Consider the following 27,219-nt stretch of genomic DNA (forward strand, 5'->3'; position numbering starts at 1 on the left):
AGAATGGGTATAATCAGCTCGTCACAGATAATGCTGGAAGAGCTTATTTCCCTGAAAGTTTATGGAGAAAAAAAGTGAAAATGGATCTTTGTTGTATAAAAATGAAATTAAATAAAATACATAAAGTTTTTTTAAAGTTTAAACTTTCATGGCAACTTTAGGTGTCCATGATTTTCTGATTATTTATTATGTGGGAGTTTACTCTAGTTTTCAATATGTGCAAAGCATGCTAGAAGGGCTTGCACTTGTCAGTTCTTCTCTGTAACGTGGTGGAGGAGGTACTTTAAGGACCTTTCCATGGCTCAACATTTCGATCTCTAAAAAATGACAGCAGACTTGTTCTCAGATTCTTATGTTATTTTTATTCCCTTAACCACCTATTCTTCACTTTTCAGTAAAGGCCGGGTGGTTCTGAGCAGACTTCATTACTTCACCTCTTGTTCTTTTTTGCTTTCTTCAGTTCATGGCTCTTCATTATCACTGGTCTCCAGCACTTCTTCTCTTTACTCTACGGTAAGTGTTGACTGTTAAGAAAACGCTTTTGCCTTTGCCAAGCACACAAATGGTTAAATAGGTTGGCATTTACACAGAAGCCGTGCAGTTAAAGAAGGGTGTCCTCTAAGCTCCTGCATACTGATAAGGTGGTGGGTGCTCTCCCAGCCCTTCTATGGCTCATTTGTATGTGCTTCCACTTGACTTTTATGTACTCATTGTAATCAATGAGTGGATAGAAAACTGAATCTCATAAAACCCGATGGGCTATGACTCAGAATCCCTGAAACCATGTACAATGATCCACCGTAATCTTATAATACTGACCACTTTTCCTTGTTCGGTTCCCTGAGCCATGACTGGTAATTGTTCTATGGTATTTTCTCCGTTTTCTTTTTTAAGTTCATTTTTTGAGAAGATCATACCAAAGGGTAAAAGCCTAAAAGGCTTGGTGATTTTTTAAACTGTATCTTCTGAAAGAGCGTGGTTTTAAAAACTTCATTTCTTAAGAGAGAAATGCCAGTGTATCAACGTATTTTCCCAATGTGTGAAACTATATTTTGTTTTTGCCAAGATGAGTTTTCTGTCCACTTATTAAAATTTCATCATTTTCAAAAAAATAGTCTACAGGCAGTTACGTTTTACGAAAAGGCTCCTTCATCCTAGGTTAGAGTGGGGTATATTTTAGTTTATGAATCTCACTGAGTCTTGAGCACTATGAATAATCCCTAATCCTGTATCGAAAGGTTCATGAAAAGTTCAACGCCTCAGCTGTCACTGAATAATTAAGCATTAAGGGCAATGCTAATTTTTTCATTCGTTTTCGTTAAGTTCAAATGTTATGGCCCTCTTTTTATATTTATTGCTTTAAAGTGTCACTCAAGATCAGACTGTCATTGGCAGAGGCAATATTTTTCTTATCATTTCTCCTTTTAATGATTAACCTTGCCAATCGATTCTATGAATAATGAAATCACTGTTAGCGTTTAGATAAATCTGCTGTTTTAGGCAAACGCGTAAAGAAGTGAGAAATGGAAAAATGTATCGGAAAAAACACAAAGAAGAAATATGTCGTGTTCCTCCTATTGGGCCAATGCCACTGCTTGACGGGAGATATATTCTGACTTAAACCCTTGCAATTGAAGTCTCTATATAACATTAAAAGATGCAACATCATTATAGTCATATTTTAAATATATAAAAAACAATATTTGGATAAGAAACTACCTTCATGAAGCCTGAGAAAAACTCAAGAAGAAAAAGAGCATGGGTTGAGGAAAAACAGATGGCTAATTAGTATACAAGAGTCTAATAGACCTTTCTGTGATAATAAAATTATTCTATACCTGTACTAGATTATACAGTAACCACTAGTCACATGTGGCTATTGAGTATTTGAATTGTGTGTGGTATGACAAAGGAAGTGCATCTTTTATTTTAAGTAATTTGAATTTATATAGACACGTGCCTCATGGCTGCTATACTGGATATTACAGATTTACAGGGAACAAAGGAGGTACATTTTAAAAATTATAGATTTATAGGAGCAGATGTCAAAATAATAAGGATAAATTAGAAAGTATAAATGAGAAGTATTAAGAGTACAATACGAAATAGGCACAGAGATGAAAATAAAGAGACTATACACACATATTTATGTGATGAAATAGACCCTCATGTTAAGTGTGAAAAGAATGGATTAGGTGATCAAATTACATGAGAAGGTGATATTATTAGGAAATTAAGAAATTTAAATAGTTCTATTGGAAATGATGGAAATTATATACTTGAACTGACAACCTGTAGTAAGACAATTAAAATAAATGGATATGTGGAGGACTAATAAAGAGAAAAATTGCAGGTGATAGAGGAGTCATTTCTGTCTCCAGTCCCCCATTATCATGCACTGATAGTTAATTGGCAATGAAAAGATATCTGTGAAAGTGCTTTCAAACTATGAAGTGAAAAATCAATTTATCATTTTTTTGCATGCCTCCTTAAGGACTCAGGATAAAGGATCAGTTGATTTACATTTTTGCCTGACTCTATCAGGAATTATTGTGTGACATCAGGCAAGTTGCTAAATTTCTTTGGACTGTACCTGCAACATAAAGTTGACAAACAGCAGCCAAATCTATCCCATCTGTCCCAAGGGATTTCTGCAATAGTTAGAGAAGATAAGGTTCATTACATACCATAAATTACAAAAAATTATAAACTGCATGGGAGCACCATTTATATCATAGTCTTTGTGATTTGCACCTTTGAAGTTATGCCATGTGCAAGTAACACAGTTGTGCATGATATCCCTTCATAAAATAATTAGGGAATTTGCTGGCGGTCCAGTGATTAGGACTCCGCACTTCCACCGCCAGGGGCCTGAGTTCAATCCCTGGTTGGGGAACTAAGATCCCACAAGCCACGTGGTGTGGGAAAAAAAAAAAAAATTAAAGTGTTTAGGGAAAATAGATTCTTTTTTTTTTTTTTTTTTAAAAGGACTATTAGACACTATTTGCTATTATGAGGCAATATACTGCTCTTCCTAACCATGAATATAAACAGTCTTTAACACCATCATTTATGCAACTTATAGAATTCTATGTTTTGATTAAAAATATTAAACTAACAAAGATGACTTGTTGCAAAGAACATTTACCTGTCAAATTACCAATATAATAAATCCAATTGAAAGGATTGTTTCTTCACATATAACTCTTGAAGTCTCTACCAATTACAGTTTGGTAAAATTTTCCAAAGTACCTTGTTATAAAGCTGAGTAAATCATCTTACAGAATTTTTGAGCAGAAAGATCCAGGGAGATTACACACTGGTTGGAAATCACAGACCCAATCTGACCTGCCAAGCTGTTACCTTTGGCAAACTTTTGAGTTTGTGTGTTTGTTTTTAAATCTAAGCCAACACTGAAAAAATATGGAGTTTTACCTAAAAATTCAAATTTCTCAGTTCCTTTTTAAAGTAATCGGAATATCTAGCAACACGGAGATGAAATTCCTCCAGGTTTACAGCACCGCCCCCTTTAGATGTTGGCATGTGATCTCAGGCAAGACCCAGCCTCCACCAGTTCTCTTCCTGACACTGAAGCTGAGTTTGCACTGTTAGTTATTATTGTGCTGTTGCATTTCTTGCAGGAAAGAAATACTCCTCAGTATCCATATCTTTATGAAAAGTGGGGAAAACAGATAACCTAGGAAGGCTGTGTGATTTTTTTTTTAATACCCAGGGCTCTTTTTTTTCTTTGTATGTCTAGTCCTGTTAAACATTTAAAATTTTGATCCTTGCAATAGATGTTTTCTGAGTGGCTGTATATTAAAAATTGTATTGGATCCGTTTTGTACTTTGAATCTAATTTGTATTGATTTCATAAGAGTGAGGGCTACGTTAGTTCACTGTGGGGCCCTTCAGCATATTTCCTAACACATAGCTAATACTAAAGTAAACATTTTTTGATCAGTAAATTTGAAAGGATGAATGAATGGCCAAGTAATGGCTTACAGAATAAAGAATCATCTAATATATTTTTATTTGGGCAAGGTGTTTTATATTGTTTACCACCCTTGAGGACATTGGGCCAGCTTCAAAACTATCATTTAAAAATGGCAAGTAATCATATTCCATCATAATGTCATCAATCCATGCCTAACCCACTGAAAGAAATATTAATATTCTGGCTCATTGCTTCAACTTTATGGTAACACCTACCCAGTATTGCTAACCACAGGATATGAAAGAAGGCAAAGATTAAAGAAAAAGTTAGTTCTGAAAAGTCAGCAAAGAGAAAGTCATTCTATACAGTATATATAGAATTAATATGTGATGGTTATGCATATAACTAGTGTGTGTAACTTATTCAGGGCTTTTTTAATGAAAAAATGTGATGACTGTCTTTCTTGACTATTTTTTAAAAATAACATACAATGCTCTTTTCAATATGCAAGTTACTTATTGAGTATCAGTTCTATATAATCCTAGCAAGCCTAGAAGCAGGATTTGGACAGAATAAACTGGCAGTAAATACTCAAAATACCAGGGAAACCAAATAGTCAAAGTTAATCGTGCCATATGCCTCAAGGCAAACAACCTCCAGCTTTTGATCCATGAAATTTTTATCTTAAAATTCCTTCATTCTGTCTGATTCAAAAATCAATCTTTATGTGAAACATTGAAATTATTATAACTTAAAAATATTGAATCTTCACTTTAAAAAGTTGAGATATAAAACATTAAAGCTTTATGTCAGAATTTGTTTTTAAAACAGTTTTCTTATAAAGGCTATTAGGATTCTACTAGTTAACCACTCTTCATTTAACCACTATATTAATAACTATACATATTTTTTAAGAATAAAGAAAATATAGGATAGAAAAAAAATCCAGTTTAAAAGAGATGCTTATGCATAAAAAATATCCTGAGGGTTATTTTACTTTGTTTTAGTTTATGTTTTCTGGAGGAAAAGAAGAGATAAAAAATGGTTTAGGTACTTCTGCGTCTATTAATCAGGAAATGTCTCAAAAGGAGAGATAGGAGATTGTTTTTCAGCTTTGGATCTGCTCAAGGCAATGAACAGACTTGTAATGTTCAGCAATATTGTGCATTCTCCAGCTTTTTCCAGAATGAGGGCGCTTCGCAAATACAATGGCGCACATAATTCATTTTCTGGCGTTTTGCAGCCCAACGTGAAGAAGAAAAACAGAGCTAGGAGTTTTCTACAGCTGAGGCCAAAACACCCCTCGAGGTCCTACAGCAGTGCTCATTTCCATTATCTGTGGAGCCGATGTTTGTCAGACACTTTTATCACCGCCTTACCGCTGGGGGTTTTAATGTTTTGCTGACTTGGAGCCCAGTAAACTTATTTAATGATCATTAAGAAAAAGAAATAAAATAGAAACTAATCAGCAGATTTTCTGTGGTTGTCAGTACAGGTCAATATTTTGCCTCTAGTCTTATTTGGCATTCTTTATGATCTATATATCGCAGAATAAAATTCCGACTCCTAGGTCTTGGCTAAAAATCTCTGTAATTTCATAGAGTATAAATTTCCTAAAATCTGTATGGAAAAAAAAAATCTCCTCTATTATTTTTTTCTGCACTCATCTTTTTTAAAGTGTAATTTTATATCTTTTCTTTTTGTTGTTTATGGTCTGGATCTTAGGGTAACACCATTTTTTAATTCTATCCTTTGCTTTCAAGACAGAGTATATATCCATAAATCAAATAACTGATATTTTAAAAATACCATTAGGTTTGTATATAACAAAATAGTAATTTGCAGTCCTACAGGTTCCTGTTTTTACTGTTTTAATTTAATAATATCATATATTTTACCATGTTCTTATGTTAGACCAAAATAACATTTTAAGTACACAGTATAATTATTTTATTCTTTTATACTTGTAGAATGAATTGACACTAATTATTTATAGTTAAGTTCTTTTTCCTTTTTTCTTTTACAGGCTGAAGAAAAGGCTCATTCAGAGGTAAAAACCTTGTAGCATTTTTACATTTGACTGTTTTCGTTTACATTTATGATGAAATGAGTGTTTCGACCACTAGAGGGCTCTGTGATACAACCCATAACTCTCCAACACTGCTAATAGAAGTGACCCAGCTAGTGATAAATGGTCTTGGATATTTCCTCTTAAAAGAAAATGAAACGAAGTTTTTAGAAGCAAACTCTTTTCTCACGTTCTAGCTTGGAGTCTTAACTCAACATCTAATAAGTTGTCTCTAGTAGTAAGCACTTACAAATCTTTGATGGATGAATGAATGAATGTGTGGTCTATTATATTATAGTCTCTTCCCCCACTGCCTGTTAGACTAAGTGCATAGGATTAAGGCAAGTATTGAATTTGAGGCACTAGACCTCCACAACACAATTGATCAGTATCCCAGCCCATCTATTATTTGGTGTGAGGACTTTGCTGCTTCTAATCACTTGATGTCTAGTGTAGTATATTCTTCTAATCACGCACATTTCACAAATATTTCATCGCAATCATGTACAAATCAGATTGCAGCCTGGAGAGAACATTATTTTTCTTTCCCTTTGTGTAAGAGTTGTCCTGGCCAAGGAGAGCAGGGAGACTTTAATTAGGCCTTTATTCAAGGTGTGGTAATGACTATTTGATTGGTTTTACCATGAGCAAAGAAAAATGCGTTGGTAACAGCCTCTGCAAAGGAACTCTTCCCTTTGAAGTTTTATTTTATTAGCCTTTTAAAGTCAAATTTGTGCGTATTTTAAAAAAATTGAAAAAGTGTAAATTATTTCAATTTTATCTTTATAATTGCTAGACCAAAGAGTAAATATGGTTTTGAAAAACCTAAACTATTTACATCTCACGGACATGGCAAAATTCTACCATCGACCGCAATATGTATTAGCTACTAAGGCATAGAAATACCGCATCTGTTTGCCGTATTAGTAATTATCCACCTCTCCTTTAATTATTTATGCCCCATAGTAGGTCATGGTTCTTTTTTAATGATTTATATTACTTTAAGGTTTCCTAGATTCTATTTTAAAGGAAATCTGATCATGTAATAGAGACTATTAATTTGAGAAAGCCTCTTTGAATTTGTATTGTTTTAAGAATAAAATAGATGTTCTCTGCTTTCTGGAACCTTTTGCGGTCATCATCATTTGAATGCAGCTCAAATGCTCTTTGGGTCTGGGTGTATCTCTTTTTTTAAAGGACAGGAGTCAAATGGAATCACATTTACTAAAATTATGTAAATGTCCCCGTCTCTAATTCCAGTTTAAAGTTTAGTTCTTTTTTAGAGTCTTTTCAGTATTTACCACCATTTCTTCTCCACAAAAATCTAATGGGTAGGAAAAAAAAAAAAAGACAGTTAATGAACTGTGTCAATAATGCTCTTTCAAACTAAGGTAGTGTTTTGAAAGTCTAACTACAATAATAGAGAACTTGCTTTTGAAGAAATGAGAATCATCAGAGTAGAATGTTTGGCACCAAAGTAACTAAAATCCCTTGAGACCAGAAGTATACTTGTAGACTTAGTCTCAGTTGCTTATGAATATCTTAACCTTACTAATCACTGTTTATATTTCATGGAAACGTGAAACATGCAGATTAAACTGTGGAAAGTGCTTAAATTAAAATTTTAAATATGATATATACTCTCATCTTTTTCTGGTTCACTTTTATTTGAGTGTGGACCTAACCAAACAGGAAAACATTTTAGCATATTTATGTTGTTGGTTTATCTAGCCGTTTGCACAGTATTACTGATTTTTCCCCTTTTTTGAAACTATGGATAATCTATAACAGCATTTCTGCCCAGAGCTCATAGTAACTCACTGAATAAAGGGCAGTATAACAAAGACTTGGGAAGGCTTCTCTGAGTGTTAGGAATTAAAACTCCAGCCAATAAAATTATTTTCAAATATGTAATCATTAAATGTTGAATTGGAGCCAACTTTCAGTGACTGCAGGATATTCTACAGCTTCTGAGAAGTTGCCAAAGTATAGGAAACAAAAATAAACATACAAAAATGGATAGAAAAATAAAAAGACCCAGAAAATATATATATGTATATTTAGTGGGGGTAAGATGAGCTAATTATATAGTATTGGCTTTTTTGGATTGAATTCTTAGTTTTAAGTTAAAATCTACTAGCATATTGATTTGATTTTTTTTTTTTAATTACATTCAGCAAATCCATAAACTACGGAGAGAGCTTGTTGCATCACAGGAAAAAGTTGCCACTCTCACATCTCAACTTTCAGCAAATGTAAGTCACTTTTGATTTTTTTTGATATATTAAAACAGATGTTTATATAGTAAATGGGATAATTTTAGTAACAGACTCACAAACTTTAAATGTCCAAAATTATACAGACTTTTTTTTTTTTATGTTTTCTGGCTTTATTTATTTATTTATTTATTTATTTTTGCTGTGTTGGGTCTTCATTTCTGTGCGAGGGCTTTCTCTAGTTGCGGCGAGCGGGGGCCACTCTTCATCACGGTGCGCGGGCCTCTCACTATCGCGGCCTCTCTTGTTGCGGAGCACAGGCTCCAGACGCGCAGGCTCAGTAGTTGTGGCTCACGGGCCTAGTTGCTCCGCGGCATGTGGGATCTTCCCAGACCGGGGCTCGAACCTGTGTGCCCTGCATTGGCAGGCAGATTCTCAACCACTGCGCCACCAGGGAAGCCCCTATACAGACTTTAAGTCACTAAATAGTGGGACTTCCCTGCACGCTGGGTAATCAAACGTAAATCCACATTGATGAGAAATCACAATGTGGTTAAAATGGCTTTTTGTTTCTTGTAAAGTTGGAAACATTAGTAAAACCTACAAGTGTCATTTCTTTTCTTATTTCTCATTGTTACCAACGCCCAGCCCCACATACGTAAGACTTTCTTCAGCTCCAAGACAATGAGGGGTTGACAGTGATTAACTGTGGAGTATAAAAAATTCTTGTGCCCTGTCTCCTTCAGCACAATTTATTGGACAATTAGTTAAGCAGCCAGTTAATTCTCTAAATTTGGGTTTCTTAGCTATGTTATAAATGAGCTACAGTTCTCTCAAAAACCTTGGTAGCCTCCTTATAGCAGTTTAAGCAGCTGAGGATGGCAAAAAATGATGATGGCAAAAACCATCAATTATATTAACGTTTACTGAAGATCTTTCAGTGTGCCAGGGAGTATACTCAGAGTAGGAGCAGAAATAAAGGCGAACATGTGGCATCGTGCCTGGCCCTAGGGAACAACAGTGTTAGAAGCAGCAGTGAGGGGTGAGGAAGCTCCCGCTATTTTGCCGTATGTCCTGACACCTTCACTCAACATCAGTCTGCTCACTCCCGCGGGGTGGCTTTGGGCCTGTTCCCTGCCTCACCGCTCTGCTCTGCGTGGAGTTCTTCCATCTGTTCAACAAGGCTTAACACAGCAAGAGTGAGCAAATGTGGGCCCACTGGGTATGATTTAAATAAGAGAGATTTTAAGAATAAAAGTTATTGTGCAATATATTGGGTTGGCAAAAAGTTTGTTTGGGTTTTTCCATACCATCGAGAACCCAAACGAATTTTTTGTCCAGTCCAGTACCTTCCACAGTATATAAGTAAGTCATTTCACTCACAATGCATTCATTTTAGCACTGTATTTGAATTGACTTTAGCTTTTTAACTTTGGGAGAATCAAATGAATTTGGGATTGGTTATATTTATTTTTTATAGATATTGTCAGGGGATTCTTAAAATAATAGCAGGTTTTAGAGAACTGTTTAGACAATACTGGAAGAGAACAGTATTATTTAACCCATATTTTTTGTCTAAGAATAATTCTTAAATAGTTCAGAAGCCACTGTAAATTTTATACTATAGGCTATATGTACAGTAGTATGAAGCACTCCTGTCTAGATTCCTGAATTTGTACCCAGAGGACATATTACAGTGTAAAAGCCGGAACACACTGGGTTGTGTTTGTCTGCAATGAGGAAGGCTCAACGACAGACCCTATGCGCTGGATAGTAAAGATATAAATGTCTTGAATGATTACTCAGAGTTTTGTTTTATTTTGTAAATGTCTCTTGCATGGACTTACATATCAGTTGTTGGATTAATAAACGGCTGCTATACATAATGGAATTTGGGCTTTTACACAATAATGTTTATACTGTCTCCATTTAAAAAGTTATTCGGTTGACCCTTGAACAACACGGGTTTGAACTGTGCAGGTCCACTTATGCATGGATATTTTAAAAATCTGCATGTAAGTGGATCCACACATTTCTAAATATCTGCATATAACTGGACCCGCATAGTTCAAACCCGTGTGGTTTAAGGGTCAGCCATACACCATCCTTGGTTGGTTGAACCCTTGGATGTGGAACTCACAGATGCGGAGGGCCAACTATGGGACTTGAGCATCCATGGATTTTGGTCCTGGAACCAATCTCCCACAGATACCAAGTGACAAATGTACATGTATATTGTATTAAAAAGAAAAACTGAAATTAAAAGAAGTGTTTAATAAAAGATATATACTTGCTTTTCCCTCTGAGATTCCCATTCCCATTCTTGTTGATTGATTTCTTGTGTTTCCTTTCAACATTGTTCTTCTATATACCCCTGAATACATATATACAGTACACATTTGCAAAGGCTTATACACATACACACACACACACACACACACACACACACACACACACACACATACACATAGACACACAGAAGGAACCAAGTTCTAACATAGGAGGACAGTCCTGGGGGACAACTCGACGCCACTGTTTTGAAAGGTAACAAACATTTTACAAAGATGTCAGCCATTGGCTCTCTGCCACTTCTCTCAAGTCATGCATGCCACACTATTTTCACTGCTGTGTTTTCACAACTATGGACTATGTATTCTCAGCTGGGCATCGATATGACCGTCAAAGCATGAATAGTGGTTCTTATGGTGGGAAAAAAAAAGTACTCTTTTTTGTTTTTAAAGTACTCTTTTTATGCATAAAGCACAGATATATAGAGAGTACATAAACAGGTATCCAGCATATCTGTGATATTAAAATGGCCATGGAGGAAGGGGACAATTAGGAAAAAAAAATCTATGATGTCTCCCTAGGGGGTGATAAAGAAAAAAATGTAAGAAACATAAAATTAGAAAAATCGGTGCCAAATTTATAAATTTGTTTTAAAAGTTCTAGTCTTGGAAAAACTATCCAAATATCTCCATCCTTCCCTGTGCACGTCTGTGTTATCATTAGTAGTACATTTTGCGTGTGGATGGGAGCTTAATATATATCCTATTTGGTTCTTCTTTTTTTTTTTTTTACTTCATAATGCATTTTAGAAATATTCTCAAATCACCTCAGACCCACACAGAAACCTGTACATAGCAGCTTTATTTTTTAATAGTGCAAAAATTGGAAACAACCAAAATATCTCTTAATAGGTCCATGGATAAACAAACTCTGATACATCCATACCATGGACTGCCACTCAGCAGTAAAATTAAATAACTATTAATACACACAGCAACTTGGATGGATCTCAAGTGCATTAAGCTTAGTGAAAAAAAGACCAATTTTAAAAGGTCGCATACTATATAATTCCATTTATTCAACATTCTCAAATGACAAAATTATAGAAATGAAGAACAACTTAGTGGTTGCCAGGGTTTAAGGAAGGTGGTCACCTCTCTCCTGAGAGGTGGGTGTAGCTATAAAGGGTAGCAATAGGAAGAGCTTTGTGGTGATGAAAGGTGGTTATTTACATCTGTGAATCTTCATATGTGTACCAATAATGACTTTCTGGTTTTGATATTATATATAATTTTATAAAATGTAACCATTGAGGCAAACTGGGTAAAGGGGTACAAGAGTCCTCTCTGTACTCTCTTTGAAACTTCTTACGAATCTATAATTATTTCAAGTTTAAAAATTAAACACCTAAAGATCTATCACAATTTTTAAAAGTGATGTCTAGTTTTTAATTTCTTGGGAATTTAAATCTTATTTCACCATTTAGTGCTTTTTTCATTCGGTGGTGATGTGGATTGTTAAAGCTTTTTACCATCAGATAAATGTGTTGCTGAAACTGTCAAAAGATGAAAGTCAGGAGATTCAGGTAATGAAGATATATATTATCTTCTACTCTTTTACAAAGCAGTTTATTAAAATTCACTTTAAAACTATTGCAGTAACTGAGAACTTGTGTAAGTGGATGCCTGTATAAATGTTTATAAAATAATTTTAAGGTCAATCCTATTTTAAACATTTAATAGTATCATTATAATTACTAGGAATGGAGTCTTGTATATTTATGTCCGTTTGTATCTTTAAGGATATAAGCTCCTTTACACATTCAGAAATTTGAATTATTTATAAGGTACAAACCATCTTGAACTCATTCTCTTTAGCACTTAGTTTAAAATGACACTTCAGATTCAGTGCACCATTATAAGTCATCAAAGGATTTACTTGAGAAAACACTTGGTTTCACAGTTCTAAGAAATACTGCATTTAAATTTCATTCAGAGTGTGCTTCGCGTCATTGCCTCTGAGTTAACATCTGTTGATGTATGTAATATATGCATATATTTTAATATACTTGTACAGAAATTAAATTAATTATAAGACTGAAAAATTTTTCTGTATAGTTTCTTCAATGTAACTCAAAAACATTTTTTAATCTTGTACATTTCATATTTGGAGGTAAAGATGTGCCTTTTATTTATTATTTTATTCAGACCACAAGTAAACTTTTTACTTTTTGGTTAAATGGGATCACTACAATGACCACTGTTGTATAGAAGTGTAATAGCCATGACTTATAAAGACAAATTACAATGTCTGGTTCTGTAGAAAATATCATTAATTGTTATTATTATTGTTTATTTAATAATCATTTTAAGATCCAGCTATTCAGTTTTACTCAATATATGAATAATTCTATCAGGACTTAATTGGTTTTCCTTAATTTGGGCTTTTTGGGTTTTTTTTCTTTTTGTAATTGATGTGTCACATGTTTGGACCTGGCAGCGTGATTATATTTATATGGAGTCCAGACAATAATCTGTGTTTTAATATTTAAATTTGAAACATCTGTTTCTCTGCTTTTTCTCCCCCTTTGTTAAAAGGGGCAGTGGTAAGTCAGAAAGTTATTCAGTCAGCTCGCCTCTCATCTGCCTGACAGAATATAACCTCCATTCAGTAGAAGGCACGCTGAGCCTTCCCCTCTCCTTGCGAAGTTCTCTGAGCAGAGCTGCAGAAAGCCTAGAAAGCCTCTTTATAGAGCTGTGTGCACTAGGATGTCTGGGGAAAGGAGAGAGGGTATGTTGGCCAACGCTATTTCCTGGCCTTCCTTGAATCAATACCCCACCAACAAACAGGAAGAGAACAGGAGCCCCACAGTCCAAGGCCCCCGGGAATGTACGGTCACATCAGACAGTCAGCCAGGTGCCCCCTGGCCTCTGACCCATACCTTCATGCTGCCAAGCCAGGTGGGATGCACTTAATGTATTTCTTACAAATCTCAGCCCTTAGGTCATCTGGAAATGGGCACTAAGGCTAGTTATCGCTACCACTTTTCAAAGATATCGCTGAATGAATGTGTAACCAAAAAAAGTTTTTTTTGTTTTTTGTGTGTTTTGTTTTTTTACCTTTCAGCACATAAGTCTTTTAACCACAAATCTCTCAGGTGTTATTTTCCTTGGGATTGTGTCCTATATCTTTGCTGTATTTAATATTTTTATATAATCTGTCAGTTACTTTTGTTTTTCTGCATCTCCTTTAAGGGAAAACTATTTTGCACATGATTAACAATGACAGACACTGAAGGGACAATTTTATACAGTAAAAGAAATGTGAAATCTTATTTATGATAGTTTCAGAGTCATTTTCCGTTCATCTAACTATTGATTTTCAAGTGTAAAGTCTTCTATTTCTGTCTGTCTATCTATCTAATCTGTCTATCTATCCCCATATACATCTATGTAAAGAGTATTTTTTACTTGGTTAATGGGCTGTCACTGAATTCTGAATGAACAAATGCAATGCAGGCATTTTTCATAATGATATTCCACCGTATTTTTTAGTACCACAGTTATTTACATGTCTATTCAGATTACGTTATGTGATTCCAAAACTAAAGACAATATGTATTAAAAATATTTTCCCTTAACTAATATTCACTCTTGTCTATTTTATTACCTTCACAGACTTCACCTAACACAAGTAGGGAATATTCATCAACATATTGATACAACTTTACTGTGGCTTGAAAATTATGCAGCTGCTAAGAGAAAAGTCAGAACCATGTAAACTATGATTAACAGTCCCCCTAAAAATGCACAGTTCTTTTAAAGTCATCATTTTATAAAGTTTTTAGACACGATATATTTTCCTATAGTTTAATCAGTCTTACATTCCATTTTTGTCTCCAGTAAGGTGACAAAGATTATCACTGGTATAAATGCCTTCCTTTATTTTACCTATTGTAGTGCCTTTCCATGAATCCAATTGGTGCGAAAGTTGCCCTTTTATTAACTTCAAAGTAACAAAGCTATTATGATAAACTAAGTCAAGGGGACATAAACTTAAAGCAGCATTTCACGAACATACTTTTAACAAACTTTTCACTGAGAGCAATGTGACTCAAATTAAAATGTTCTTTTGTAACTAGTTATATATGTTCTTGTAAATAATTAATGAAGAGCAATTTTCCAAAGATTGAAAACTGACCTTCTAATGGTGAACATTTTATATTCACTCATAGATACCAAATATAAGCAATATATTTGTGCAGCATATTCTTCACAGCCCTGCTTTCTTTGTCGTATTTTAAATTCCTATTAAACTGACAAAATATGCACAGCTGGTAAAATGAAGTAATTTTCTCTAAGTATATACATTCAAGGACTCATTGTCCAACAATTAAACCTTACAGTTATTTGGGAGAATTGAAACTTTTCAATGTTATGTAGAATCTGGCATTTCTTGTAGTGAATATTAACAAAGTTCTTCTATTTTAGAGGAAAACAAGCAATTTTAGCTTTAGAATTTAGTAACCCATTGTATCTTCATAGCAGGATTATTTTTAACAGTCTAAACTGGAATCAGCACTAATGGTCGTCATGGACAAATAAATTATAAATCACACAGAGCAGTGCTTTACAGCAAATTCTAACTCCTGCTGCACACCACATGGATGAATCTCAAAACACAATGTTAAGCAAAAGAAAACTGTCACCAAGAAAATCATGCCATGTGATTCCACTCGGATAGTTTTAAAAATAGGCCAAGCTAAAACATAGTGTTTAGGGATGCAAGCTTATGTGGCCAAACTATATAGGGAAGCAAGAAAATAATTATCACACAGGTCACTCTAGTGGTTATCTCTTCAGAAGGGAGAGGGGACAGAGATGAGGAAGGGGCAAGGGAGGACTTCCAGGGTCTTCAAATTCTCTTTGTTGACTTGGCTGCTGAGTGCATGAATATTCGCGACGTTAAACCAGTGAGCTGTACATTTTCATTTTGTTCACCTTTAACATAGTGTGAAGGTTAAGTATAAGAGAAAGTGGGACATAACCTTATGGTAATTTCTGAGGGTACTAAGTCTGATGTAATGACATTCCTTGCCATTGGAAATGTTTTGAACTATTAGGTACTATTCGTTTTTTAAAAAGAGTGTTATTTATCCGATTAAACCTGCTAACAAACCTTGGAGTACAGTTCTCAAGGTCGTGTGTATGTGTGTGTTTGAGAGAGAGGGAAAGGCGGAAAGAGGGAGAAGGGAGTGGAAAAGAATAGAGGCTTTTTTTTTTTTTGGTTATTTAAATTTTTTTTTTTATTGAAGTAGAGTTGATTTACAATGCTGTGCCAATCTCTGCTGTACAGCAAGGTGACTCAGTTATATAGACATTCTTTTTTTATATTCTTTTCCATTATGGTTGATCACAGGATATTGAATAGTTCCCTGTGCTATACAGTAGGACTTTGTTGTTTATCCATCCTATATATAATAGTTTGCATCTGCTAACCCCAAACTCCCAGTCCTGCCCTCCCCCACCCCCCTCCCCCTTGGCAACCACAAGTCTGTTCTCTATGTCTGTGAGTCTATTTCTGTTTTGTAGCTAGGTGGGAAAGAATAGAGTTTTACTTACTGATGGACTGAAGATTAATAGCATCTTCTATAAATTATCTTTCTCTATATTACAGTGTCAGGAAAACAAAGGCATCCCAGGATGAGCTCAGAGCTAGGAACAAAGACACCTTTGTATCATGATGCTAATGGCAGGGACTTGTACATTCTAGCTGTTACCAATAATGGAATAAACTTCTGGCTGTTACTAATAATGAAATAAACTTCTAGCACCCTAATTCTTAGGACTCCTGTGACCCATTTGATAATAGGTACCTCAGCCTTTCAGCTCTGCTAGAGTTACAAGGCAATTTATTTTAATTGCATCCTCTCACTCCCTTCTCTCAAAAAAATAATCTTTTGCCAAATTTTCCCCCACACATAGTTTATTATAGATGTAGGTTGTAAAATATTCTGTACTCGTATCTCTTTATGGATGCGATAAAATTGGATAACATACCTGTGGTTCTACATCAAGCCATAGTGAGAGGTTGATGCATCTCTTCATGCATAATATTCTGTGGGTCAAGCTGTTGCATGATGGCATGTCAATAGAAACTGGCCTATTTTAGAACTATAATAAGATTTTCAAACACTTCTTAATCGTGAGAGTTACGGTTATGTACTGCAATGTGTATAATTCTCTGAGATTTAAAATAAAACCCCAGAGCCACAAAAACTTAAATAAAATATGACTGAATATTATTTCTAGCTGGCCTACCTACACTTCCTTAGTGGAAGGGAAAAAAGTAGGAATAAAAGCCCTTTTTATTGAAAAGAGTTTGGAAAGTGAAGACAACTCTTTTCGATTCAATTCTTTGTAAGTAGAAAAAGAGGAAAGATAATGTTATAGCTGTCAGCAGATGTCTGGCACTTGGAGGAGAGCATCATTTCAATAGAGGAGCTAACAGTATCTTCAAAGGTCATCATGCAGGTATAAAAATGAGGAACATTCGTCCATTGACTATTGCCGCGACCTCCTCTCGGGCTTTGAGTCTAAAAACTTGGCAACTCAGAACTTTATCCAGTATTTTGGGTGTCAAATCCTCCATGATGTGCAAGTTAGAAGGTGTTTTTATGTGCAAAATACCATTCCCTTTCAGAAGTTGAACTCATTAAATGAGTTCAAGATTGAACTCAAGATTGAAACACTGATTTTTAAGCTGAAGTTTAGAAATAATAGATGAAGATTTGTGTTAACGGAGAGTCAGCACTGAAAGCCAGACATGACAGTCATAGTATTTAAAGAGTAAGAATACCTGAAATTAAGCATTTTGTAAAGAGAAGGGTTTTCATCCATCCACATAAGGTTCTGACATTTAAGATGTGTTCCTTCTGTTTTGTTCACAGGCTCACCTCGTAGCAGCTTTTGAAAAGAGTTTAGGGAATATGACTGGCCGACTGCAAAGTCTAACCATGACAGCGGAACAGAAGGTATGTTCAGGAATTGCCACTGGGGCTTGAAATAAGACAGGAAGTTGCATAGGGTGTTTAAGCAATACCTGAGATGCAGCTCCTTAGAAATAATACTGAGAGGATCCATTCTAAAGTAAACTGGAACAATGGCAAGATAATACCTTTTCTTTTCGGATTTTAATTTAAAGACTTATGATTCAAATTAACCTATATTGGAACACACACACACACACACACACACACACACACACACACACACACACACACACACACACGTTCTTTTTAGGCAGTCTATTATTTTACTTGTGACTGGAACTATTGAAAGAATGCCAAATGTTAAGAAAAAGAAACAGGAGAAGAGTTAGAATATTCTAGGAATAATTTAACGCAGTTGATGAGAATTGCACTCTGACAAGAATTTTCACAAATCCATGGTCTACAAGCCCAGTTATAGACCATGGCTGTGATCTGAGATACTCACGGAGAAGGCCTGAAACAGAGGTTAGGGCTCTGTAAAGTAAGGGGCCTTAGGTTACCGTATCTACGAGACAAGGAACAGTCCTGCGTAATTTTGGAGTAACAAGACTAGTTGACATCTGGGGATGCTGTCTTTGAAGTAAAGCTAAGCTACATCAAAAGCTTTAAAATAAACCTGAAGGATTTTATGGAGTAGAAGAAGGAATGGTTTTTAAAAAAAAAAAGCAACAGAGAATTTGGTTCACAAAGGCAGAAATATCAAAAGGTCCACACTGGATAGAAAGAATCTGGACACTTTCCATATGATGACCAGTAACTTACCTCCCTGCCATTGATTTGGTGGCCCTAACCTGAGTCCTTGGATGAGTGTCTAAAAAGTCTCTAAAATTGTGTGGAAATATTTGTAAAAATGGCATATGTGCATAATATGAGCAGATTTCCATAGTTTTCATCTAATTTTCAAAGAGATCCATATCTAAATAGTTCTGGATAATTTCAGAATCAGTTCCTATATCTTTCCATAGGGATGGCTTCGATTTTGGCTTCAGTTCTGTAAAGTATGGCTTTGGCTTTAAAGAACTAGCATGTATTATTGAGTTTTGTCAGTTTACTACTTTTTTTAAAGTTAAAAAAAACAAAAAAACAAAAAACTGAACAGTCCAATTAAACCAAAAGAGAAAATCAAATATTCCTATAGTTGCCTGGTGTAATTATAGACCTGTATGCTGTTTGCCCTTATCTTTCATTCTCCTATTTCATAGCTCTCCCCTGCCCATGAAAGAGAACACTGTCCCTCCCTGTCAAGCCTGTTCTGAAAGAGAAGATAACAAACTCCTTTGACCACATAAATTTTGTCTTAATCTTTTGGGGGGGATACAATTTACCATTTCACTGTGTAACATAAGAACTCAGCAAATAGGATTACAAGGGCTTTTTAAGGGCATACAGGTGGGAAAGATTATAAATGTTGGAGTCCAGTAGCCTCAAGTTTGAATCTCGGCAAGGTCTCTCAAGAGCTGGAGAATCTCCCTTTCGTAACCCTCAATTTTATCATTATAGAAGTGGGAGTTATTATAACTACCTTGTAGAATCATTCTGAGGAGTAAGTGAGATACTGTAATATGTCACAGGCAGTGGATAGTCAACAAATGTTACCTTTCTTTATATTTCTCTCCTTTTTTTCCTTAAAAAATGTAAGATAAACCAAATTCATCATTGGTTGTATGCCAGGCATATTGCTTGAAATCATGGTTAGTATTTAAGTCTCAATATCTTTAAGAAGTCAAAATTTATATATTTTGCCTCTCCATATTTCCTTCAGCTCTTTTTTATTTTTAGGCAAATTTCTCGTAGAAATTGGATATATATACATTTGTTAATTTATAATGTCTATGAAAAATTCCTGAATATTTTAGAATACATCTCCATAATACAAAGAATTATATAATTGTTTGCACATTATCCTTGAAGTAACATTGCCAAAATTGTAAAGTTTTCTCAGAAGATATCATGTCTGCAATTGCCCTTGCCATTTTTTTAACTGAAAGTAGAATGGTTGCTCTTTTAATTGAAATATGTATACACACAAAACGATGCTTATTTTATTTTATCAACATTAGGTTTTTTAACATTCACATTAGCATTGTATTTTATTAACAATGTTTATTTCATTATATTATTTATTTAACAATGTTTATTTTAGTAATCTGAGATTTATAACTTGCTTTTTTCCAGAGTGGTTTTGAGAAGCTTATAAAGTTTATTGGATTATGATATAACACAATTCAATGACAGAATCTAGTGAAAACCAGTAGAGGAATGTATATAACAAGATGCTTGAGCCTAGGTAATTACCACCCCAAAGTAGAAATTCACTGAACTGAATTGATCTCAAGGAAGCTAAGGCACAAAGGGAGATTGCTTGACGTGTTTAGTTTTCATTTTCTGACCAGAAGAGCATAATTTAGATTGAAGAGACAAACTTTCAGGCACTGAATTCAAGGACAAATTTATTGTAAAGTTTCTTAAATTGGGGTCATGAAATAACAAAAGACAAAATCTCTGTTCAAATAGACATTTCTCTAAAAGCTGAGGGCATAACATTTAATCATATTTCAGGAAAGCCATTTTCTTCAGGGAGCTGAGATAAAAGGGCTTATTGTTCTCTGGTGATCCAACAATCCTGGGAAAAAAGAGAAGAGAATATAAAGCAGAGGTTTTGAAACTCTGTTCTAGACTTCCAAGGTTCCTTTGTCCATTTAGTCATGCACCAAAGTTATAATGAATTTCTATCGTGTATGAGATACTGTTCTAGCTACTGAGAATTCAGCAGTGAAATACACACACACACACACACACACACACACACACTTATATCCTAGTTTATAACCAGTTATAATATAAAATAGAGTTTATATTCTAGTAGGTGACAGATTATGATAAAAATATAATTCAAGTATATGGGAATTTCAGGTGAAGATAAGGACCACTGAAAAATTTAAAGCTAAGAATGAGTATATTGGGAAGCAAGGTAGGATGCTAACACACGAAGAACCAAAGGCCAAGGTGGTTGCATGTGCTTGGTTATCTACTTAAGAAATAGATAAACTTAGAAAAAATAAAATAAAAGAATTAAAAAAAGAAAGAAAGAAAGAGATAAACTAAACTAGGACTCAGATCCAAGACTCCTGCTTCAGTGTGTGATTTTCAACAATCATATGGCATTAATAGCCTGAAAACTGGATCAAAATTTTAGTTAGATTTATAGACCAAAATCACTCCCTTGAATAATGTTCTAAATTTTTTCCTTGTTTCCAGATGCCAAGTCACACCGATTCTCTTGCTAAATGTATGTGCCAAAACACTGCTTTTATGTACTTGTAGCCTGGTAAAAATAAATAAACAAATAAAAATAAAAGAAAGAAAAGACATATATGAATAACTCAGGAGGCAGAAAATATGAGGTGCAATTAGAAATATAACAAGACAATGTCATGAGTGTTCTCACAGAGAACCACTGCATTTTCACACTAGTTTTTGGGGGTGGGGGGGGTTTGGGTTTTTTTGTGTGGTTTTTTGTTTTGTTTTGTTTTTTATTGAAATATAGTTGATTTACAATGTTGTGTTAATTTCAGGTATACAGCAAAATGATTCAGTTATATATATAGTTATAGAATAGTTATATCTATTCTTTTTCAAATTATTTTCCATTATTGGCTATTACAAAATATTGAGTATAGTTCCCTATGCTATACAGCAGGTCCTTGTTGGTTATCTCTTTTTTATATGGTAATGTGTATATATTAATCCCAAACTCCTATTTTTTCCCTCCTCCCCTTTCCCCTTTAGTAACCATAAGTTTGTTTTCTATGTCTGTGGGTCTATTTACATTAGTTTTAGAGGAGAGGTGGCCGAGAGGAGCCTTGTCAGGCTCTGGGAGGAAGAAAAAAATTAATTCAGGAGAGATGGAGGACCGCATGTCATAGAGGAAGGAACACCATGAGCGTGCACAGCAAGGAAGGAAATTACGGGAGACATTAAGGGAAAAAGAAGGAATGTGGAGGGAAATGTGGAACCAAGGCTTGAAAGATATCTAAGGAATCTGGTCCTTGGAAACAGGGAGCCATTCAAAGATTTTTGACACTAGGCTCACATGATAAAAGTTAGTTAATGAAGATCAGTCTAGCAGCATTTCCCAGTAGTTTAACAGCATTCCCTGTAGCTGCCAGAAGACCATGTGTTATGGAACAGTAAGTCTATAAATAAGAGTAATTAAGATAATCGTCAGTAATGCTGCCCAGAGAGTGACATTATCTCCAGGTATCCCCTATACCTAAGGCTCAACAGATTGTGATGGTGACATAGTTTGATCAAGAATTTTACCTGGATTTCAGGTCCTTGTCCCTTAACTACTACTTTTCCACCAAGATTCTTTAAAAGAATTAAGACCGAATGCCCTGAAGCATCACTATATGTGATGAAACGGCTTCTTTTCAGTGCATATAGAGTGGTACTAGCTACGTACCATCCTTGTCAGAATTGAAAAAATTGTCCCTCAAATTATTGTTCAGCGTTTTATTTTCTTATGCTGCAATAAAGGTCATCAAAATGATAAGAATTCTGCAAATCTATATTTTTATGAATGAACTTTTTACACAACTACTGCTAAATCCTTGCAGATTTACTATGGCTATATACTCATTGATAATTAGAAGACTTTCAAATCACTTCCTTATATCTGTAGTGCCAGAGGCAATTAGAACATATGTTAAGGTGTGGTAGGTTAGTCTTGTTAGAAGGTCAGAGCATGACAGAGGAATATATTTTTGTTTGAGTAGTGGAGCTCAGATGTTGATTCTATGCTAACTATAAAGTCTAGGGTTTGCTCATTCTTACCTCTGTGAAACTACTTTTTTGGATGACTAGATGAATAGACACTTAAATGTTAAAACTTAGAAAATTCAAAACCAACTCTCTGTAAATAGATAATGTAGAAGCTAAAATTTTAGTTGAATTGGGTCTTTACATTAACTCCTAGTTCAGGTTAAATATTTCTCATCTAGAAGTGTTTTTAAAAATTTATCACTAGACTCAGAAAATACATTCATTAGCCTTTTAGGGCATAGGATAATTTGAATCTGTAAGTTAGTTATGGATTCAAGTTACTTATGCTACTGAGGTTTGATGAATTCAGTTCATTTAGTTAGAACCAGGGCTGGCCAGGTTCTTTCAGCAGAAAACTTCACAAAATTTCAAGACACATACGAGGGGTTGGAGAGTGGGGTGTGTTCAAAGAAACTATAGCTAGATAATGTGAGAGTAACTGTGTTAGTGTGAGGAAGCAAAAGACTGGTTTAGTGGAAAAATTTTAAGAGCCTTGCCTAGAAGTTCAAATAGAAGGTCAGGCTGTTTGATGAGATTTGTTGCCAAGCTGTGAGATTCTCAATAAGGCCTGTGTCCAGGAGAAATTTGGAAAGAGGTCAGATGTAGTTAGGAAGTTAAGTTGGAAAAACACGGAGCAACGCCAGTATTATGACACAATATTTGATCATTTGATCACTTTATTTTGAAGCATTTCAAGTCTGACCTTGATAGCTTGTTTAGCCTCAGAGACATGTACAAAACAATTAGAAGAGATACTGACTCCATCCAGCCTCTTTTACACAAGAAACTCACATGGACTACATTACTGGAATCTCACGTGGTCAGCCTATGTTTGGGGCATCGTTATCTTGAATGGCTCATTGTAGATAAATGAAATTTGAGTTCGGTTCTCACGTTTTAAAGTATCATTTTTGAAAAGTGGAAAATATCAATAAAATATTATCTGATCATCTTATTCCCAAGACCCTCTGCAGAGTTAGTCCAGCCCCAGTCTTCTCTTTGGGAGAAGAGTAGGAAACTGAGAACTACTAAATTAGAGGAACAGACTTCAAATTCATCTCTTGATGGTATCTACATTTTCCAGGTTCTTTCTGAAGCTTTAATAGGGATTCTCAAAACTTAAGTTATCTTCTACTAGGTCACCTTTAAAATGAAAAGACTATGTGAAAATATTTCAGATTATCAAACGATTTTATAGTTGCTTATCTCTGGAACTCACTTCTAATTATTTTTCTAATCCACACTCCCTGCCACGGCTAAAACTAAAGCAGGGAGTCCATAGTTGTCCTTGGCGGCAGCACTGCAAGCTCCATGAATTATAGACATCTTAGAGAATATGTACCTTAAAAATAAATGTGAGCAATCAACTATAATTACAAAGGGGAAAAAAGGAAGGCGAGAAATAAACTATTTAGAAATTTCTGTCTCAGTCCAGTTTTCATTCTAAAATGCTTTATATTCATCGCTATACACTTTTGGAAAAGAGATGAAGGAAAACCCACTTTGTTGCCATCCAAAGGAAGTGATTCCACTGATTTAGCCACATTGAGACTTTCAGTTTATAATGAATAATAAAGTTATTGATGTTTTTAGTATATAGCATCCTAAGTGATCGACACCCTCTCGTTAAAATATGCAGTAGAGTTGAAGTTTTACATCATTCTTTGAAGGGAAGAAACACCGTTTAACATAGACCAGACATTTGAACAAAATCGTCCCAAGATTTACTGAGATCAGATCATAAATCAGGTGAAAAGATAAACTCTTCGACAGCTAAATAAGCTGAATGCATTAAATGGTCTGGATGCATAGAGAAGGAACCTGTTCATTTTTCCTCAAAGGAAAACTAAGAGGTGTCATGTGGATGGAGACGTGTCACCATGGCCCTTAAGGGTGAAGGATATTCAAAGCACAGGAGGAAATCACATGGAAAGACTCAGAGAAAGAGATAGTGCTAGTTTGAATGATGGTGAGGGTGGATCTCATTAACTGAAGTAAGAAAAAAGGAAGGGACTTCTGCAGATATGGAGAGATAACTACTTCAGGTTTAACAGACTATCAGTGTAGAATTTAACTATCATTTTTTTTAATTTTTAAATTTAATTTTATTTATTTTTTTATACAGTAGGTTCTTATTAGTCATCAATTTTATATACATCAGTGTATACATGTCAATCCCAATCGCCCAATTCATCACACCACCACCACCACCCCCCCGCTGCTTTCCCCCCTTGGTGTCCATATGTTTGTTCTCTACATCTGTGTCTCAATTTCTGCCCTGAAAACCGGTTCATCTGTACCATTTTTCTAGGTTCCACATATATATGCATTAATATACGATATTTGTTTTTCTCTTTCTGACTTACTTCACTCTGTATGACAGTCTCTAGATCCATCCATGTCTAAACAAATGACCCAATTTCATTCCTTTTTATGGCTGAGTAATATTCCATTGTATATATGTACCACATCTTCTTTATCCACTTGTCTGTTGGTGAGCATTTAGGTTGCTTCCATGACCTGGCTATTGTAAATAGTGCTGCAGTGAACATTGGGGTGCATGTGTCTTTTTGAATTATGGTTTTCTCTGGGTATATGCCCAGTAGTGGGATTGCTGAGTCATATGATAGTTCTATTTTTAGTTTTTTAAGGAACCTCCATACTGTTCTCCATAGTGGCTGTATCAATTTACATTCCCACCAACAGTGCAAGACTGTTCCCTTGTCTCCACACCCTCTCCAGCATTTGTTGTTTGTAGATTTTCTGTAGATGTCCATTCTAACTGGTGTGAGGTGATACCTCATTATAGTTTTGATTTGCATTTCCCTAATAATTAGTGATGTTGAGCAGCTTTTCATGTACTTCTTGGCCATCTGTATGTCTTCTTTGGAGAAATGTCTATTTAGGTCTTCTGCCCATTTTTGGATTGGGTTGTTTGTTTTTGTATTATTGAGCTGCATGAGCTGTTTCTATATTTTGGAGATTAATCCTTTGTCCGTTGATTCGTTTGCAAATATTTTCTCCCATTCTGAGAGTTGTCTTTTGGTCTTGTTTATGGTTTCCTTTGCTGTGCAAAAGTTTTGAAGTTTCATTAGGTTCCATTTGTTTATTTTTGTTTTTATTTCCATTACTCTAGGAGGTGGATCAAAAAAGATCTTGCTGTGATTTATGTCAAAGAGTGTTCTTCCTATTTTTTCCTCTAAGAGTTTTATAGTGTCTGGTCTTACATGTAGGTCTCGAATCCATTTTGAGTTTATTTTTGTGTATGGTGTTAGGGAGTGTTCTAATTTCATTCTTTTACATGTAGCTGTCCAGTTTTCCCAGCACCACTTATTGAAGAGACTGTATTTTTTCCATTGTATATCCTTGCCTCCTCTGTCATAGATTAGTTGACCATAGGTGTGTGGGTTTATCTCTGGGCTTTCTATCTTGTTCCATTGATCTATGTTTCTGTTTTTGTGCCAGTACCATATTGTTGATTACTGTAGCTTTGTAGTATAGTCTGAGGTCAGGGAGTCTGATTCCTCCAGCTCCGTTTTCTTCCCTCAAGACTGCTTTGGCTATTCGGGGTCTTTTGTGTCTCCATACAAATTTTAAGATGATTTGTTCTAGTTCTGTAAAAAATGCCATTGGTAATTTGATAGGGATTGCATTGAATCTGTAGATTGCTTTGGGTAGTATAGTCATTTTCACAATGTTGATTCTTCCCATCCAAGAACATGGTATATCTCTCCATCTGTTGGTATCATCTTTAATCATCTTATCATCTTTAATTTCTTTAATTTCGTTCATCAGTGTCTTATAGTTTTCTGCATACAGGTCTTCTGTCTCCCTGGGTAGGTTTATTCCTAGGTATTTTATTCTTTTTGTTGCAATGGTAAATGGGAGTGTTCCCTTAATTTCTCTTTCAGATTTTTCATCATTAGTGTATAGGAATGCAAGAGATTTCTGTGCATTAATTTTGTATCCTGCAACTTTACCAAATTCACTGATTAGCTCTAGTAGTTTTCTGGTGGCATCTTTAGGATTCTGTATGTATACTATCATGTCATCTGCAAACAGTGACAGTTTTACTTCTTCTTTTCCAATTTGTATTCCTTTTATTTCTTTTTCTTCTCTGATTGCCGTGGCTAGGACTTCCAAAACTATGTTGAATAATAGTGGTGAGAGTGGACATCCTTGTCTCATTCCTGACCTTAGAGGAAATGCTTTCAGTTTTTCACCATTGAGAATGATGTTTGCTGTGGGTTTGTCGTATATGGCCTTTATTATGTTGAGGTAGGTTCCCTCTATGCCCACTTTCTGGAGAGTTTTTATCATAAATCAGTGTTGAATTTTGTCAAAAGCCTTTTCTGCGTCTATTGAGATGATCATATGGTTTTCATTCTTCAATTTGTTAATATGGTGTATCACATTGATTGATTTGCGTATATTGAAGAATCCTTGCATCCCTGGGATAAATTCCACTTGATCGTGGTGTATGATCCTTTTAATGTGTTGCTGGATTCTGTTTGCTAGTATTTTGTTGAGGATTTTTGCATCTATATTCATCAGTGATATTGGTCTGTAATTTTCTTTTTTTGTAGTATCTTTGTGTGGTTTTGGTATCAGGGTGATGGTGGCCTCATAGTATTTGGGAGTGTTCCTTCCTCTGCAATTTTTTGGAGGAGTTTGAGAAGGATGGGTGTTAGCTCTTTCCTAAATGTTTGATAGAATTCACCTGTGAAGCCATCTGGTCCTGGACTTTAGTTTGTTGGAAGATTTTAAATCACAGTTTCAATTTCATTACTTGTGATTGGGCTGTTCATAGTTTCTATTTCTTCCTGCTTCAGTC

At 35.0% G+C, this 27,219-nt stretch overlaps 1 protein-coding gene across 5 annotated transcripts in view; it reads left to right on the plus strand.

Moving 5' to 3' along the window:
• The window catches only part of NAV3 (neuron navigator 3), an 845,054-nt gene that overhangs the window by 774,300 nt on the left and 43,535 nt on the right, over positions 1–27,219 (plus strand). For all 5 annotated transcript variants that reach the window (XM_036866523.1, XM_036866525.1, XM_036866526.1 and 2 more), the window contains 4 exons: positions 461–513; positions 5,964–5,987; positions 8,183–8,260; positions 17,460–17,543. In XM_036866523.1, the coding sequence (XP_036722418.1) occupies positions 461–513; positions 5,964–5,987; positions 8,183–8,260; positions 17,460–17,543 (239 nt within the window). The remainder of the gene's footprint in view (positions 1–460; positions 514–5,963; positions 5,988–8,182; positions 8,261–17,459; positions 17,544–27,219) is intronic.

The sequence above is a fragment of the Balaenoptera musculus genome, chromosome 10 (genome assembly GCF_009873245.2).
Source record: "Balaenoptera musculus isolate JJ_BM4_2016_0621 chromosome 10, mBalMus1.pri.v3, whole genome shotgun sequence".
Taxonomy (NCBI): Eukaryota; Metazoa; Chordata; class Mammalia; order Artiodactyla; family Balaenopteridae; genus Balaenoptera; species Balaenoptera musculus.